Source organism: Takifugu flavidus, chromosome 4 (assembly GCF_003711565.1).
Source record: "Takifugu flavidus isolate HTHZ2018 chromosome 4, ASM371156v2, whole genome shotgun sequence".
NCBI classification, from domain to species: Eukaryota; Metazoa; Chordata; class Actinopteri; order Tetraodontiformes; family Tetraodontidae; genus Takifugu; species Takifugu flavidus.
Window position 1 is genome coordinate 15,176,697 of NC_079523.1, and position 15,128 is coordinate 15,191,824.

The window sequence follows — 15,128 nt, forward strand, 5'->3', positions numbered from 1 at the left end:
GGTCACCTGGGGTAACCTGAAACAGAGTTTTATACACAAAGGTAAAGAATAACATCAGTCAATGACGGTGTTTGAATACGGTTGTCACAAGATGAAATGCTCCCAATGCTGGAGAAGCAGTTTCACCAGAAATGAAACATAAAACACGCCCCCTGCTGTTCAGAAAGAGGATGGGAGATGACGATGAGAGAAGAGTTACACAGGATGATGAGACAGACTGCTCAAAAGGTGGTAAAATAATAACAGAGGAGTTTATTGATCTTGACCTGCCACCAGAGCACCTCCTGTGGAGTCCCCACATCATCCTTCAATAGTCTAACTTCTCTGTGCAAATCAGGTGGAAGCCAGATGTTCTAAACTTCAAAATGAGGACTTCAGATCCCATTCTTTTATCCTACAGAGTATTGAATAATGACTGAATTTCACTGCTGAATGCTAGGAAAGAAAACATTTGATTAACAAATGACCTAATGCAAAACTCCATGTGTCTTAGCAACATCTGTTGTTTATTTTTCAGGGGGAACAGCAGCATGGGACTGGACGCAACAGTCTGGGATGTCACAAAGCATTTCTGTGGAGGCAGCGCATCTTCCATCACAGACCCCATCTTACTCTGTCTGCCTCCAGTTCAGGTGGTCAAAATCCAAAGAAAGTGAGAGTAGTCGGGAGAATGATGTTATCTGGCCTGAAGGGGGCGACTCTGAGCTCCCGTCATCCTACGTGATGTCCTTCTGTCGTGGCGGCCGGTGAATGTTTCTCACCACACATTTCACCATCCACTCGATGCCCTCGTTAACGCCGTCCCTGTAGGCACAGATGTCACTTAATGCTCAGTCCAGAGTGTCTCCCACACAAGCATCTGCTTTTCTTTTTAAGATTGTTTGGAACTATGAAGATACACTGAAATGCTGTAAAACCAAAGAACAAAGTTGGTCACTGTTTAGCTGTTTGATTGTTGGTTGGCTGATGGTTTTCGATGCTGGTATCTAATTCATCATTCATGAACAACAAGCGTGTCGTCACGGTGAAACATTTTGTTCATCTTTAACAAGCTATAAAACCTAGAATCAAAATTAAACACTAACTTCACTTTATAGTCATTTAGAAGGTCATGGCAGTTATGTGTCGCTGCTCTGTTGTCATGGTTACTGTCATTTTCTTTTCTTTTCAAACCTTGTTTCTAGTAACCAGTAGCCTTTCTGCGTGACTCTTACCCCGTGAGGGCAGTGCAGGGCTGGACTAAACAGTCTCTCCTGCCAATCTTGGGGGCTGAGTCACTGAAGGCAGTTTTAATATCTGGTACTGAGAGACAGCTCTAGAAAGAAACAAAGTTGAACTATAGCATGATGGTTTTTCTTATTGGTCATTGTTCATTTCCAACTAGAATAAAGAACTTCACAGAAGGCACAATAGAGTAATAAAACAATGGTGATATGACACGTTGTTGTACCGGGACGTCCTGCTTGTTGGCCAGTACAAGGAGAGGTACGCCTTCTAGAGCTTCACTGCTGATCATTTTATCTGCGGGAGAAGACTCAGTTGTTAATTGACCCTCTGTCTGAGAGCTCTGGCCACAGAGTGACTTTCTCACCAAAAGCATCCTTTGACTGAGACAGACGCTCTTCATCAGTGGAATCAATCACATAGATCACTCCGTGAGACTCAGCATAATACTGAAGAAGAGGACAGATATGGTGACATAAAAATACTGAAACCCCCCCCCCCCCCCCAAAAAAAACAACCAAACCCAGGTGTAAATATGGACGTGTTTACAGGTGGATGACTCTGAATAAGAAATCTATCAACAAACTTTGTCCCAGAGAGACTGGAGCTCTTCCTGCCCTCCCAGATCCCAGAACATCAGACGAGCTTTGCCTACGTCGATTGTACCGACTGTAAAAGAAAGAGAGCAGTCAAACCAGAGCATCGGGTTCAGAAGAATAATCTGTCTTCAGATCTTGTTTGAAGGTGGCCATACTGTTCAGACCGACTGTGGTTGTGATCTTCGACAGATTCATTCCTTTATAGTTCTTACTGAACTTGGTTTTGGTTTGTTCCAGAAAAGTCTACAAAGAAAGGCATGATTACACCTAAGTATCAACAGTATGAAAATTATTTTAAATTATCTATTTTTTATTTTAAAAAATTATATATATATATATAAAAATCTTTATATATATATGTATATATATATATAGATGTGTGTGTGTGTGTGTGTATATATATAGATGTGTATATGTATACACATAAATACACACACACACACACATATGTATGTGTATATATAGAGAAAAATGCCTTTAAGATGAATAAACTTGATGGACATAAATGTTGTAATCACTTTAGATTTACTAATTTTACCGTTTTTCCAGCATTGTCAAGTCCCAGGATAAGTATGCAATACTCGTCCTTCTGGAACATGTACTTATACAATCCGGATAATAAAGTGTACATGTTGTTGCGTATCCCTTTGTAAAAACACAATACCCTTAAATCCCGTTAGCTAGCTTAGCTTGACAGCTTCGCCTACATATCAAAAGAGACACACCGACAAGCACCACTGTGTCCTCAATGCAGTTAAAGTTACACACTGAGCGCTTAAAAACGGGTGAATAATAAGAAACAGTATTTGTAATTCATGGATAAATATCTTTACATAGCTACTCTAACGCAGCAACACTTTAATAACCCGGAAGAGCGCAAGGAATTATGGGAATAGCTGTGAGCGCAACCGTGTCCAAAATAGACTACATTTCCCACAATAAACGTTTCTTTCGGCGGCTGAAACCAAAGAGGAATTCGACATCCAAACAATCAAGGCAACAGCAGAAAAAAAATGATGTTGCGAAGCGATTTGAAAGGAGGCATTGAGACATGTAACACGACAACATGATAAAAGAAAACACCTGACATGAAGGCAAATAATAAAATTGACTTAATTTGCTGATGATGTTTTAATTCTAATGCTGAAAATATCATTTGCAACTGCTATCATTCTTAGATGCTTTCAGCTCAGTCTTGGGCTAAACTGAACATCCAAAAGACTTAAATAAAAGTTTTGATAAATTTGATAAACTAGAATCTACAAAAATGTGAAGTACATGGGAATAAACATGAAATATTGATTAAACTATATAACTTACATTTGTATCTATTCAATCAAAAATTAATGGAAGATACAAAGACACGGAATCTTATACCAGTATCAGGTTTTGAATCTCAGATTGATTTGGTACAAATGACCAACACAAAGTTTGTTCTGCCGCCAGTTTCCCCACAGTGTATCTTATGCACCTTCAAAATAAAAATATATTTCAAAATAAAACTATGGACTAACATGCAGGATTTAACACCAAATAAGTCCACACAGGCAAGAATGAATGATTTTAATATATTTGTGGAGACTCTGGTAACCCAGTCAGCCTCTTTGATTTGATTTATTGATGCTGCTTTTGCTGATTTCGAAGCACACATGGAGCAGAAAAGCAATAATCAATACTGAAGAAAGGAAATGCTCTTTATTGTCAGTAGTTCTATTGATATCAGTCATGTCACAGACAGCATGAAGACTATAGTGGATAACACGTAACTGACGGGGAGCATGATGATCACTGCACTGCTGTGTTCTGACCCTATAGAGTGACAGCGTGTGACTAACAGCTTCCCGTGGAGGCACCTGTAGAGCATCACTGGCTCACCTGACTGTAGGTATAGCCCATCAGCTCTGGTCGCACAAAAGCTGCTGACAGGAAACGCCACACTGATGTTGAAGCAGCCGCTTTGAACCGCCATGGTTACCGGTTCATGTGTTGGGGCCTGGCTTTGAAAAGGAGGCCAGGAGGTAAGAGGTGCAGGGGTGTTAAGTGTCATGAACAGTGAGGATCCACCTGACAACATAAAACATCTCTAGAGCATGGAGCTCTAGCAGCTTGGAGTCTCTTCATGGACTCTGGGACCTTAAGTTGTTGTTTGTCCTCAGCCCAAGTGAGACTCCTCTGATGTTGTCTCTGGTTGACAGCTGGACTGTGACAGTTGTATCTTTGTTTCTCAATCAGGGTTGTGCTCTCTGCTACTTCTGCACCTTTTTCAACCATATCTTTCCTTCCCTTCATCTCTCCATGAAGGTTCTTGGATACAGCTGAGAGCAGCAGCTTCTTCAACTGTGAACTTTGCTATCAAACCCTCCTTGTTCAGGATGTCAGTGATGGTCTTCTGGATAACTCACAGGTCAGAAGTCTTATACATGATGCTGGAGTCTCCTGAACCAGACTTGAGCCATTTAAAAGCTCAAAGAACTTTTGCAGCTGTTTGAGCTCATTAGCTAATCAGAGATTGACACCATAAATCAAAGACTCCTGTGATCGACCAGAGAGAACAGCCTTTGCCCAAGTCGCTACAGCATCAGCTACGTCTGAAACCAGATTGACTTCTTCTTGATATCCTGGATGAATTCCTGCTCCAAATATTGATATCTGATTGATTTTATCATTGTCCAAAACAGAGACAAGCGTGATTTACCTCTAACAAGGGTGCTGACAAGTGCAGAGGGATGTAGAATCTGCATTGTCTTGTCCATTCTTCTATCAGACTGGTATCCAAACAAAAAGGGAAGAGGAAGGGAAATGTCCCCTCTTAACATCAGGAACCAGGAAAAACCTGAGACACAAGATACTCCCAAACTGAAATTCGTGATAAGGTGTCATGGAGGACGCTGATGATCTCAGAGAGCTCAATGAAGACCATCATTTGTACCACTGGCCATGAAGCCGCAGCTTTAAAATTCACGAAAAACTAGGACTGGCTTGATAAATGTGGCAGGAAGAGTGAACACCTTTATTTAAAACTAGATCTGACCTTAATCCTGATAGGACAAAGGGAATAACTTTTCAGTGTGGCTCACAAAACCAAAGAAAAATGAAAGTTAGCGATATAGTTACAATGTTAGCATGATCATTAGCATAAAGTGAACTGTGGTGTACTGCTGCTCCATTCTGCCCCCTGAGGAGGTCAAAACCCTTCACAATGATGAAGTCCACATGCCTTAACACACACACACACACACAACACACACACACACACACAGACTTAATAATCAGTAACAGAACTTGTGCAGGTTCATCTATTTAAATTCATCTTACTTTGACATTTCAAATGGTTCATATCTCAGGTGAATACCGGTTTGTGTTGCCACAGCAACCGAGAGCAACAGCTGAGCGCTACCTCCTCCAGAACTCTCATCTTTGAAGGCTTCTGAAAGTTCCTACAAAAAATCACCAGGACATTGAAACTTTCAGTACTGAACATTGTTGCAGGAGTCAGAATCAGACAGGAAGCTGAAAATCTTGAATTCATCCCAAATCTGAAGAATGTTCTCAGTGGTTGAGAGCGTTAGAACCTATTGGTGCAGTTACGGTTTGTTTTACCTTACACAGCAGAGTGAACCTCCGGTTTTCATCTACAGGACTGGATTCACTGTACTGCCAATTCAGATCCAGCCCATCAAAACTGTGAGTCCTCAGGAACCTGACAGCTGATTGGATGAAGATCTGACGGGAGCCTGGAGTGGACATCATGGTGGATAACCTTCAAATATGAAAAAGTAATTTACAATTTCTTTGAAGTTGTTAATGTTTGTCTTTTGCAGATACATTTTAAGCACGTCTGTTGTTATTGCTGTTATTAATCATGTATTAACAATAAAAACAATAATAGAGAATAAATAATAAAGAAAACTCTAGCTGATTATAGACAGGTGGAACAGTTTCATTGTAAACAACTCACTGATGTCTGTCATCGTCTCTGATAGACAGCAACATCTTCAGGTGAGGGTTCCTGTTTGGATACATGCAAATAAGTTAAAAAAAATCTGCAACTTTACATGTCCAAGGTTCATTTAGGGTGGAGGTGTGGGTAGGGGTGGGGGTGTTGGGGCAGGTGTGTAATATTTATTATCTAATATTCATTATACCCCGGTCACCCCGGACCGCTCCATGTCTGCTACTGCACTTCATATATGCTCTTCTTGAACTGCTCTGTCTTCCTCTACTAGTGTGCTTCTCTGAGCTTTGGAGCTGCTCTAAACTTTGGAGCTGCTTGAAGCGTCAGAGCTCAATCACACCTCCTCCCCAGCATCCTCCTGTGGACTCTGCTTCTTCCCCTGTGGGGAAGAGGGGAGGGAGGTGTCTGATATTCATTCACCATAACATCTAAGTATAAAATCATCAGGGAATGAAGACCCAAGACAGAGCCAGAAGCCAAACCTGCTGCTATATTGCTAAATTGATGCTTTGTCAAGTTGCAAATAATTGTGTTCTTGGTTAACTCCAGAGTTGTCTGACTGGACTGCAAATGTGGTTGCTGTGTTATTTTATGGTTGACCTCGGCATTTAAAGGATCCTTTACTCTAATAGTGACAACACCCAAGCCTAAAACATCTTCTGTCATCTGAAAATGGACTCTATTCATGAGTGATCTAACAAACGACGGACTTTACTGGTTTTAATGGGCCAGAACAACAAAATAAGGAGGATGGTGGAGAAACTTGGCCATGATAATACAACACATCTCCCTCTTACACAAACCAGTGTGTCTAGTACATTTGATATGATGTTCACATACATGGCGAGAGAAAAATGTTTGTTGATGTTAGCATTTGGCTAATATCCTTGTTGCTAAATGGAAGCTAACAATAATTTCAGATGCACTATTAACAAAGGTGTTCTCTAATCTGCCTTCACACATATGGTCTTTATGAATATCCCATCCTTAATCCATAGTGTGTAATATAATCTTGGTCCACCCTTTGCTGCCATTCTTCATCTGTTTTGGGAAGTCCACAAGGGTTAGGAATTTGTTTTTGACCTTTCCTGTAGAAGCAAATTTGTGCAGTCAGACACTGATGTTAGATGAGAAGGCCTGACTCATTCAACACAAGCGTTGATGCATTATAAAGTTCATGTTGGGGTCCAGGGTTCCGGGTTGTTTGGTTTTCCTGCAGGGGGCGTGGTGGAGCCATGTGCCTGCCACAGGCTGACGCACCTGCGGTCTATTAGTAATCTAGCCGCCTATTTAAGGACTAAACTCCTGCCTACTAGTGTCGGAGTATTTTGGTGTTGGTTTATTTGGAATATTTTGGTGATTTTTGGTCTCTTGTCTTTGGTGCGTTCCCCTGCCTGTTTGAGGTCTTCATGCCGTCTGGCTGGACTTCTGAAATGTGCAGAACCCGACTCCTGTGTTGGCTCTGCGCTTGAGCTCTCTGTGCACACCAGAAGTTTGAACTAATGCTTCCCTGCAGTCCAGGAGGACTGCCTTTTTTGTGTTGGTTAAATAAAACCTATTTTTGGACTTTTCATCACTGCGGTCTTGCCTGCTTTCGGGTCCTGTTAAAACCCAGAACATAACAGTTCAGCTATATTCTCTTAAACTATATATCTGTATGTTTCAAGGGCCTGCTCATGTGCCCTGCTCCCTGCCCAGCACTGATGTGTTCAGCTAGTGCTACCGAGGTTATTTTTTTTTATTTTTTTTCAAACCCCTGGCATGAATCTCATGTTCTGCCGAAGGCACATCTTTCCACATGCTGCCCCAATGGGTTTACACTGCTACTCGTGATTCTACATGCTTCTGCATGCCTTCCCTGTGGTAACCCATAGGTCCTGGTACTTGGTTCCTATGCTGTGGTTCTCACCTGTCCTTCAGGTCCAGGAATGACACATACAGCCTTTTCTCGCCTGGCTGGTCCTGCTGAATGACCTCGTGGTCATAGTTGATGATGGCAAAGGCGTAGACAAGGTGGGTGCACAGGAAGGGATCGATGGTCTCTGGCAGGAATTTACCTGCACCAGTTCTGTACTGGGACCAGTTAGTAAAGTAACAAACCAGTTTGCCTGTGGCTGCTGCACAGACATAAAAGGGGAAAAAAGAGGTTTGACTAAAAAACAATGCTTAAGATTAAAGTATCTTACTCACCAATCTGAATGCAGAAGTGGAGGGAAACTGCAGGAAGAGTGTTTCACATGTTAATCACATGATACTCACATGTGACATGCTTGGCATGATCAGAAATAATCAAAGTTCTCACCAATGACAACACTAGTTCCTGCCTTCATGATGAGAGCTGCTCTGCACACTCACTTAGCCTTTAGGCCATTGAACGTCTTGTACAGGGTCTCATCATTCCATTCATAAGTAACCAACTCGTTATTGCTGTTGATGATGGAAAAGGCATAGATCAAGGTGGTGCACAAGAAGGGGTCCACATCCTGGGGCATGTACTTCCCTTCGCCAGGTCTATACTGGGACCAGTTGGTAAAGTAACACACCATCTTGGTAGCATATCCTGTGTTGAAGGTTTAGTATTTGATAAACAAGTTCAGAATTTGACAACAGAAACGCTGCGCATCTCAGTGGTGGCAAACAATCGATCAAATGTGAATAGTGAGTGTTGAAGCTTACCGAGATGGCACATCAGCAGGCAAATGCCTACGGAGAACAGATGGTTGGAAAAATGAGCATATAATCAAAAAAAATCTAGAAAGTAAAAATAAAAGCTTACGGAAGCTACCTGCAATAACTGTGAACCTGGTCATTTTTTCCCTGGAGTTCTGGTGGAGACCGACTACAAGAGGGAGAGTGGACCTGTTAGTCTGATGAATTAGAGGGGATGTTTCCTCAAAAACTCACCTGGAGAATGGAGGAGAGGGCCGAGTGGCTGCAGGAGTCTGCGGTTTTTTATAGGCTGGAGCTAATGGGGAGTCGCTGCATTCCTTCATAAACTGGGGCAATAAATTTTCATTTGATGTTTTGAACAGCGGCTGTGATGTGGCATATTATCGTATCATTATCAGGCTGATTGAACCAGGACTTTGAATTATTTACCTGTTTGACAATTACAGTTGTCACGGTAACAGGATTAGAGGTGCAAGAACATTTTGTCATGGACATTCTGGAGGTTGAGGAACAGACACACCAGGCACAGATGACTTGTGTGGTGTTTTACAGTTTGGAAGAGTTGAACGTAAACCCTTTGTTTAAGACCCACCAGTGTCAATAAATTCATGTGCTAACTTCTAGCCTGTTTTGTTGCTACATCAGCACTGTTTTTTCTACTAAAAGAATGGAAAGCAAGATCTGGCCACAGAGAGATCTAAATCAAACTTCAGGCAACTAAATAAAGAGCAGCCTGAGAGGGCTAGCAAGAAAGTCAATAAACGTGCATCACGAGAAGATCCCTCGTCTTTGTCCTCAGTTCCTCTCACATCCAAAAGTCTACTTGTCAAGAGGCCACAGTAAGGTCACCGTAAGATCACACTAAGATCAGGGTGTCTCTGAGTGAGTTCTCCAGGTTCAACAACATTATAAAATTTCATGTTGAGCTGCTGATAAAGTTTATCTTTTTTCACTCCTGGAACTTTTTCTTTTGATCTTTCTGTCAAATTCAGTAAAAATACACATTGTGAAAAAACACATTTTCAAAATAAGATGCAAATGAGGAATTTTCAGAACTAAAAATATACAAACATCACAGTTCCACCTGAACATTCTTATTCTTTTATAGCTGAAGTAGCTTATAGCACATCTAAATCATCGTGACAGGAGATAAATGTTCCCTCGACAACATTCATCCAAACCTCAGAGCATAAAAGTGTTATGAAACCGGCGCTGTTGTTTAGTTTATCGTAAACATGGTGGAACAACACCCACACAACCCTTTGGTTCACTGGTTCAACTTGAAAAGACCTGTTCAACAACACTGAAAAACACATGCGGATTTATTCTCTCTGTCCCATTATAACCAATCATTAACCCTCTCTGTCCCAGTATGAACAGTAATTTATCCTTCCTCTCCCAGTATGACCAGTCATTAACGCTCTCTGTCCCAGTAGAACCAGTCATTAACCCTCTGTCCCAGTAGAACCAGTCATTTACCCTCTCCATCCCAGTATAACCAGTCATTTACACTCTCTGTCCCAGTATAACCAGTAATTTACCCTCCTTGTCCCAGTATAACCAGTCGTTTACGAGCTCTGTCTAAGTATAACCAGCCATTTAACCTCTCTGCCCCAGCATAATCAGTCATTTACCTTCTCTGACCCCGTATAACCAGCCATTTACCCTCTCTATCCCAGTATAATCAGTCATTTACCCTCTCTGTCCCAGTATAACCAGTCATCCCTCCTCTCTGTCAATGATGTCACCTGTGGGTTTGATTTACATGTGCAGAGATCCCCCTCAATAATCACTGATCAAACTTAGTTAACGTAAGCCTTTCTATACACACTCAAAGTGACAGACTGGCCACATTTTTCGGGGAAGCGGTAAGTGTGAGGCTTTGACTGACCTAGGTCCATCATTTGATGAGCTGGTGTGTGTGTGTGTCTGTGTGTTTGTGTGCGTGCATGTGTCTGTCATATTTATTCTATATTGAACATCAAAATACTCATTTCACTAGCAAAGTGACAACGTTTTTGAGAAACCGAGCCATTGCAGCTCGTTCCACAAGGCCTTTTGAGGATTAAGACATTAGAATTGGGGTTTAGGGTCAGGGTCAGGGCAGGACCAGGTTCACAGCAGGGCAGGGAGCCAGGTAATCTATTAAGGTCCCCAAAGGATAAAAATGCAAGGATGTGTTTGAGAGTGTGCCTGCGTGCATTGGTCAATATTTATATGCAGAAAAGTTGTGTGAGAACATTTTCCTGTTTTTGTGTGTGTGTTTACCCGTCGACTATTCTGGCTTAATGGACTCAACTAGATGAAGTGGTCAAGTGTTAATCTGCCTTGTGAAATAACGTGGCCGCTTCCCTCATTGTCATTCCATGAACAATAACGGTTTATTACAAGTGCTCAGATTTCATCTGGAATTACTGTTCTTTCTCTTGCTCTGCCTCACCCTCCTTCTCCTCCTCTTACTCCTCATACACCACCTCTTACTCACACTCTTCTTCCTCTGCTTCTCAAACGGTTTACTGGTCAGTAGCAAACAAGTGTAAACCATTCTGAGCATTTGCCTGTTTGCGGTGACACCTGTGCTGCAGTTGTGTTTAACTTCTGTGGCTTTCTGTGTCTGCCAGGATGCGTTGATGAGAGCTCTGCAGCTTGTGTCTGACTGGGTCAAAATTGTTTATAGTTTTGGCAAAAGACTGATATTCTCTCCGCTACCTGTCCTACTTTCCCAAAGATTAATTGAATTGCATCCAGTCAGTGTGAACACACAGACTCAGCAGAACCGTTGATCTGATCTTTTGGAAGAGCTCCTAACATTCTTGGTCCACACCCTCTTTTATTCTCTGTCTGTCTTTGAAAGCAGATTCTGAATATTTGTTACACATTAGGTTCTTTGCCTGCTGTGGTTTGTATTTTTACAGAGATACATCCTTTTATGGCTCACTGGGGAGAAGATGTTCTACAATGAGTCGGACTGATTTATTCTCAGTTGAACCTTCTGGTACAAAAGTAGTGTGGGGTCCCATAAACCAAAAAAGATTTTATAGGTACCTTAAAATAATGCGTTACCACAAGATTCAAATGTCAAATGTTCTGATCATAATCAATATTCAGTAATTAAAAGGTAGAGGTATTTACAATAGAGCTGATACAATCAAAATAACTGATAAAGAGGAACAGGTTTGATTGATGTTTATTAGCTGACATTTATATCAGTTATATATGGCTTCACTTTCAGGGCCATGCACAGCATTTGCACGAGTCGTCAAACACGGATCCGGTCCCGCAGAACCTCACATAGGTGATGCCTCCGGAACACATGTAGAAGCTGTTTTTGTTATCTGGGTTGGCATATAGGCCATCTGGTTTGCCGCTGCAGAAGCCAGATCCCGGGATGGGTGTGGTGGTGGTAGTGATGGTGGTGGGACGGGTGGTGGTGCTTGCCCCTGGCTTGGGTGTGGTGGTAGGAGGCAGTGGAGGCAGTTCTGAATCAAAGGATAGTTGAACAAAGACATTTAGGAGATTAAAGGCAGTTTAGTTTTTGTAGAACAGCATAAAAAGCTCTTACCAATATCCATAAGCTTGCGGAGATGAGCAAGCAGTGGGTGACTCCCCTCGCCACAGAAATGCCCTGCAAAATCATCCAGGTCTAGAGCCCACACAAAGGCACCACCATACTTCTGATCCTGAAGGTAGCGCACCTGTTGAGAATAAAAGAGGAGTTGAGGTTTCTTACAAATAGAAGAGACATAATCTGCCCATGAAGAACATTATGTACCACATACCTTGGTCTCATAGCTCTCTTTGTTGTCGTATCCCACCCAGTCACTGTTCTTGGTGGCGTAGGGGACATTCTGGTCATCAATCCAATGGATGGCTGCACCCTTCAGGAAGGTACAGATCTAGAAGAACAATGAAATATCAGCCCATGTTCCACACCTCTTTGTTTTACATTTCATTGCTTCAAACTGAAAAAATGGCTGAAGACTTAAGTCCACAAACCTCATAGTAGGACCAGAATCCAGCTTCACGAGTGTATGGGCCAGCAGACGCAGCACCACTAGCTGGAGCTCCAACTCCAGTGTTTGAGGAAGTCAGGCGGAAGGTACGGCCATAGGCAGCAAATCCCATCCTAAGCTTCTCGACAGGGGTTCCGTTGTCCCTCCAGTACTTCATGGCGTAGTCCTACAGACATTGTTGGCGGGTGCAGAGGTGCAGTGAGACCAACCTGTTTAGGTTTATTGGGCAACATTGGATTTTGTCGACTTACGGTGTTAAAGTAGATCAGGTCACCACTGTCATGTGATCCACGGTACAGAGGGCTGTTGTGTCCGGTGAAGCGTTCCCAAGCTCCGTGGAAGTCATAGGTCATCACGTTGATAAAGTCCAGCTCCCTGTGGGGGAGTCATCAAAAGAATCATCATCAAAAGCTTCAAAAGAAATTGCTTGCTGTTAGAATCATCATCAAAAGCTTCAAATGAAATTGCTTCTGAAGAGGCATTAGCATGCTCACTTGGCAATCTCAGCTATCTCATATCCTGCATCGATGGTTCCTTTCCCAGCAGACACTGCAGCAGTCAACATCAACTGAGGTTTTCCAGTTGCTGCAGCCTCAGCTGCGTAGGCCTGAACCAGTTCCTGTGGGTGTGAACCAGAGTGAAAAATGTTGAGAATCAAGTTTGAACTTTGAGGTGTAAACTCAAAAATGGACCCACCCGGCAGAGCAGAGTGAACCGATGTTTGTCTTCTGGGGGACTTCCACGAGATCCAGGGTACTCCCAGTCCAGGTCCAGTCCATCAAAACCATGAGTCCTAAGGAACTTGATTGAAGACTGGATGAATTTCTGACGGTTGGCCGGAGTGGACACAGTGATGGAGAACCTGCAGGGAAAGGAAACCTTGCTTAGAAAGTAACAACAACAGTATTCAGTTGGACATTGAACATTACTTCACCAATGGCCTTATTTAACCTCTCAGCATGAAGTTTTGAAGTTGAACCTTTGTTTCTCCACTATTTTTGACAAATATTAATCAACGCAGAAATCCAGCTGCACACACATGTTGTCATTATATAAACAAATGCTCCTCACTGTGTTGAACCAAAGTTCCAGCCACCAACAGCCAGCAGCGTCTTCAGTTGAGGATTTCTGGAAAACATAGATGTTTTTTTTAAATAAAACTGCACCATTACTTTAGCCCAACACGTGACATGTGTGGCTCTGCACACTCACTTAGCCTTTAGGCCATTGAACGTCTTGTACAGGGTCTCATCGTTCCATTCATAAGTAACCAACTCGTTATTGCTGTTGATGATGGAAAAGGCATAGATCAAGGTGGTGCACAAGAAGGGGTCCACATCCTGGGGCATGTACTTCCCTTCGCCAGGTCTATACTGGGACCAGTTGGTAAAGTAACACACCATCTTGGTAGCATATCCTGTGTTGAAGGTTTAGTATTTGATAAACAAGTTCAGAATTTGACAACAGAAACGCTGCGCATCTCAGTGGTGGCAAACAATCGATCAAATGTGAATAGTGAGTGTTGAAGCTTACCGAGATGGCACATCAGCAGGCAAATGCCTACGGAGAACAGATGGTTGGAAAAATGAGCATATAATCAAAAAAAATCTAGAAAGTAAAAATAAAAGCTTACGGAAGTTACCTGCAATAACTGTGAACCTGGTCATTTTTTCCCTGGAGTTCTGGTGGAGACCGACTACAAGAGGGAGAGTGGACCTGTTAGTCTGATGAATTAGAGGGGATATTTCCTCAAAAACTCACCTGGAGAATGGAGGAGAGGGCCGAGTGGCTGCAGGAGTCTGCGGTTTTTTATAGGCTGGAGCTAATGGGGAGTCGCTGCATTCCTTCATAAACTGGGGCAATAAATTTTCATTTGATGTTTTGAACAGCGGCTGTGATGTGGCATATTATCGTATCATTATCAGGCTGATTGAACCAGGACTTTGAATTATTTACCTGTTTGACAATTACAGTTGTCACGGTAACAGGATTAGAGGTGCAAGAACATTTTGTCATGGACATTCTGGAGGTTGAGGAACAGACACACCAGGCACAGATGACCTGTGTGGTGTTTTACAGTTTGGAAGAGTTGAACGTAAACCCTTTGTTTAAGACCCACCAGTGTCAATAAATTCATGTGCTAACTTCTAGCCTGTTTTGTTGCTACATCAGCACTGTTTTTTCTACTAAAAGAATGGAAAGCAAGATCTGGCCACAGAGAGATCTAAATCAAACTTCAGGCAACTAAATAAAGAGCAGCCTGAGAGGGCTAGCAAGAAAGTCAATAAACGTGCATCACGAGAAGATCCCTCGTCTTTGTCCTCAGTTCCTCTCACATCCAAAAGTCTACTTGTCAAGAGGCCACAGTAAGGTCACCGTAAGATCACACTAAGATCAGGGTGTCTCTGAGTGAGTTCTCCAGGTTCAACAACATTATAAAATTTCATGTTGAGCTGCTGATAAAGTTTATCTTTTTTCACTCCTGGAACTTTTTCTTTTGATCTTTCTGTCAAATTCAGTAAAAATACACATTGTGAAAAAACACATTTTCAAAATAAGATGCAAATGAGGAATTTTCAGAACTAAAAATATACAAACATCACAGTTCCACCTGAACATTCTTATTCTTTTATAGCTGAAGTAGCTTATAGCACATCTAAATCATCG

At 42.1% G+C, this 15,128-nt stretch overlaps 3 protein-coding genes across 5 annotated transcripts; all 3 read right to left on the minus strand.

The window, feature by feature from the left end:
* Positions 1-433: 433 nt before the first annotated feature.
* On the minus strand, positions 434-2,717 carry arfrp1 (ADP-ribosylation factor related protein 1). Of its 2 annotated transcripts, XM_057031180.1 has the most exons (7): positions 2,362-2,716; positions 1,979-2,066; positions 1,811-1,893; positions 1,592-1,673; positions 1,451-1,521; positions 1,215-1,315; positions 434-804 (listed from the first exon to the last, which is right to left on the minus strand). In XM_057031180.1, exons 1-7 carry the CDS (start codon positions 2,452-2,454, stop codon positions 717-719), a joined length of 606 nt encoding a protein of 201 aa, XP_056887160.1. In that variant the 5' UTR covers positions 2,455-2,716; the 3' UTR covers positions 434-716. The 2 variants fall into 2 exon arrangements, with proteins under 2 accessions (XP_056887160.1, XP_056887161.1); XM_057031181.1 differs by lacking the exon at positions 1,215-1,315 and having other exon boundaries at positions 2,362-2,717.
* A 5,396-nt stretch (positions 2,718-8,113) lies between these two features.
* Positions 8,114-10,261, minus strand: LOC130524751 (acidic mammalian chitinase-like). Of its 2 annotated transcripts, XM_057031183.1 has the most exons (4): positions 8,683-10,261; positions 8,564-8,617; positions 8,455-8,481; positions 8,114-8,338 (listed from the first exon to the last, which is right to left on the minus strand). In XM_057031183.1, exons 2-4 carry the CDS (start codon positions 8,586-8,588, stop codon positions 8,130-8,132), a joined length of 261 nt encoding a protein of 86 aa, XP_056887163.1. In that variant the 5' UTR covers positions 8,589-8,617; positions 8,683-10,261; the 3' UTR covers positions 8,114-8,129. The 2 variants fall into 2 exon arrangements, with proteins under 2 accessions (XP_056887163.1, XP_056887165.1); XM_057031185.1 differs by lacking the exon at positions 8,683-10,261 and having other exon boundaries at positions 8,115-8,338; positions 8,564-8,670.
* A 1,358-nt stretch (positions 10,262-11,619) lies between these two features.
* LOC130524728 (acidic mammalian chitinase-like) lies at positions 11,620-14,238 on the minus strand. The gene is made up of 11 exons (XM_057031144.1): positions 14,104-14,238; positions 13,995-14,021; positions 13,674-13,878; positions 13,533-13,589; positions 13,158-13,323; positions 12,956-13,080; positions 12,713-12,836; positions 12,445-12,627; positions 12,228-12,344; positions 12,011-12,143; positions 11,620-11,927 (listed from the first exon to the last, which is right to left on the minus strand). Exons 1-11 carry the CDS (start codon positions 14,126-14,128, stop codon positions 11,677-11,679), a joined length of 1,413 nt encoding a protein of 470 aa, XP_056887124.1. The 5' UTR covers positions 14,129-14,238; the 3' UTR covers positions 11,620-11,676.
* Positions 14,239-15,128: the final 890 nt, after the last annotated feature.

Coding starts and splice junctions, on each gene's coding strand:
- LOC130524728 (XM_057031144.1), bottom strand. CDS start 14,128: ATGACCAGGTTCACAGTTATTGCAG. Junction 14,022..14,103: donor CAGGTTCACAGTTATTGCAG/GTAACTTCCGTA, acceptor TGTTCTCCGTAG/GCATTTGCCTGCTGATGTGC. Junction 12,837..12,955: donor GAGATAGCTGAGATTGCCAA/GTGAGCATGCTA, acceptor ACTCCCCCACAG/GGAGCTGGACTTTATCAACG.
- LOC130524751 (XM_057031183.1), bottom strand. CDS start 8,588: ATGACCAGGTTCACAGTTATTGCAG. Junction 8,482..8,563: donor CAGGTTCACAGTTATTGCAG/GTAGCTTCCGTA, acceptor TGTTCTCCGTAG/GCATTTGCCTGCTGATGTGC. Junction 8,339..8,454: donor CCTGCTGATGTGCCATCTCG/GTAAGCTTCAAC, acceptor CCTTCAACACAG/GATATGCTACCAAGATGGTG.
- arfrp1 (XM_057031180.1), bottom strand. CDS start 2,454: ATGTACACTTTATTATCCGGATTGTATAAGTACATGTTCCAGAAGGAC. Junction 1,522..1,591: donor TCAGTCAAAGGATGCTTTTG/GTGAGAAAGTCA, acceptor CTTCTCCCGCAG/ATAAAATGATCAGCAGTGAA. Junction 805..1,214: donor CCCTGCACTGCCCTCACGGG/GTAAGAGTCACG, acceptor CTGTGCCTACAG/GGACGGCGTTAACGAGGGCA.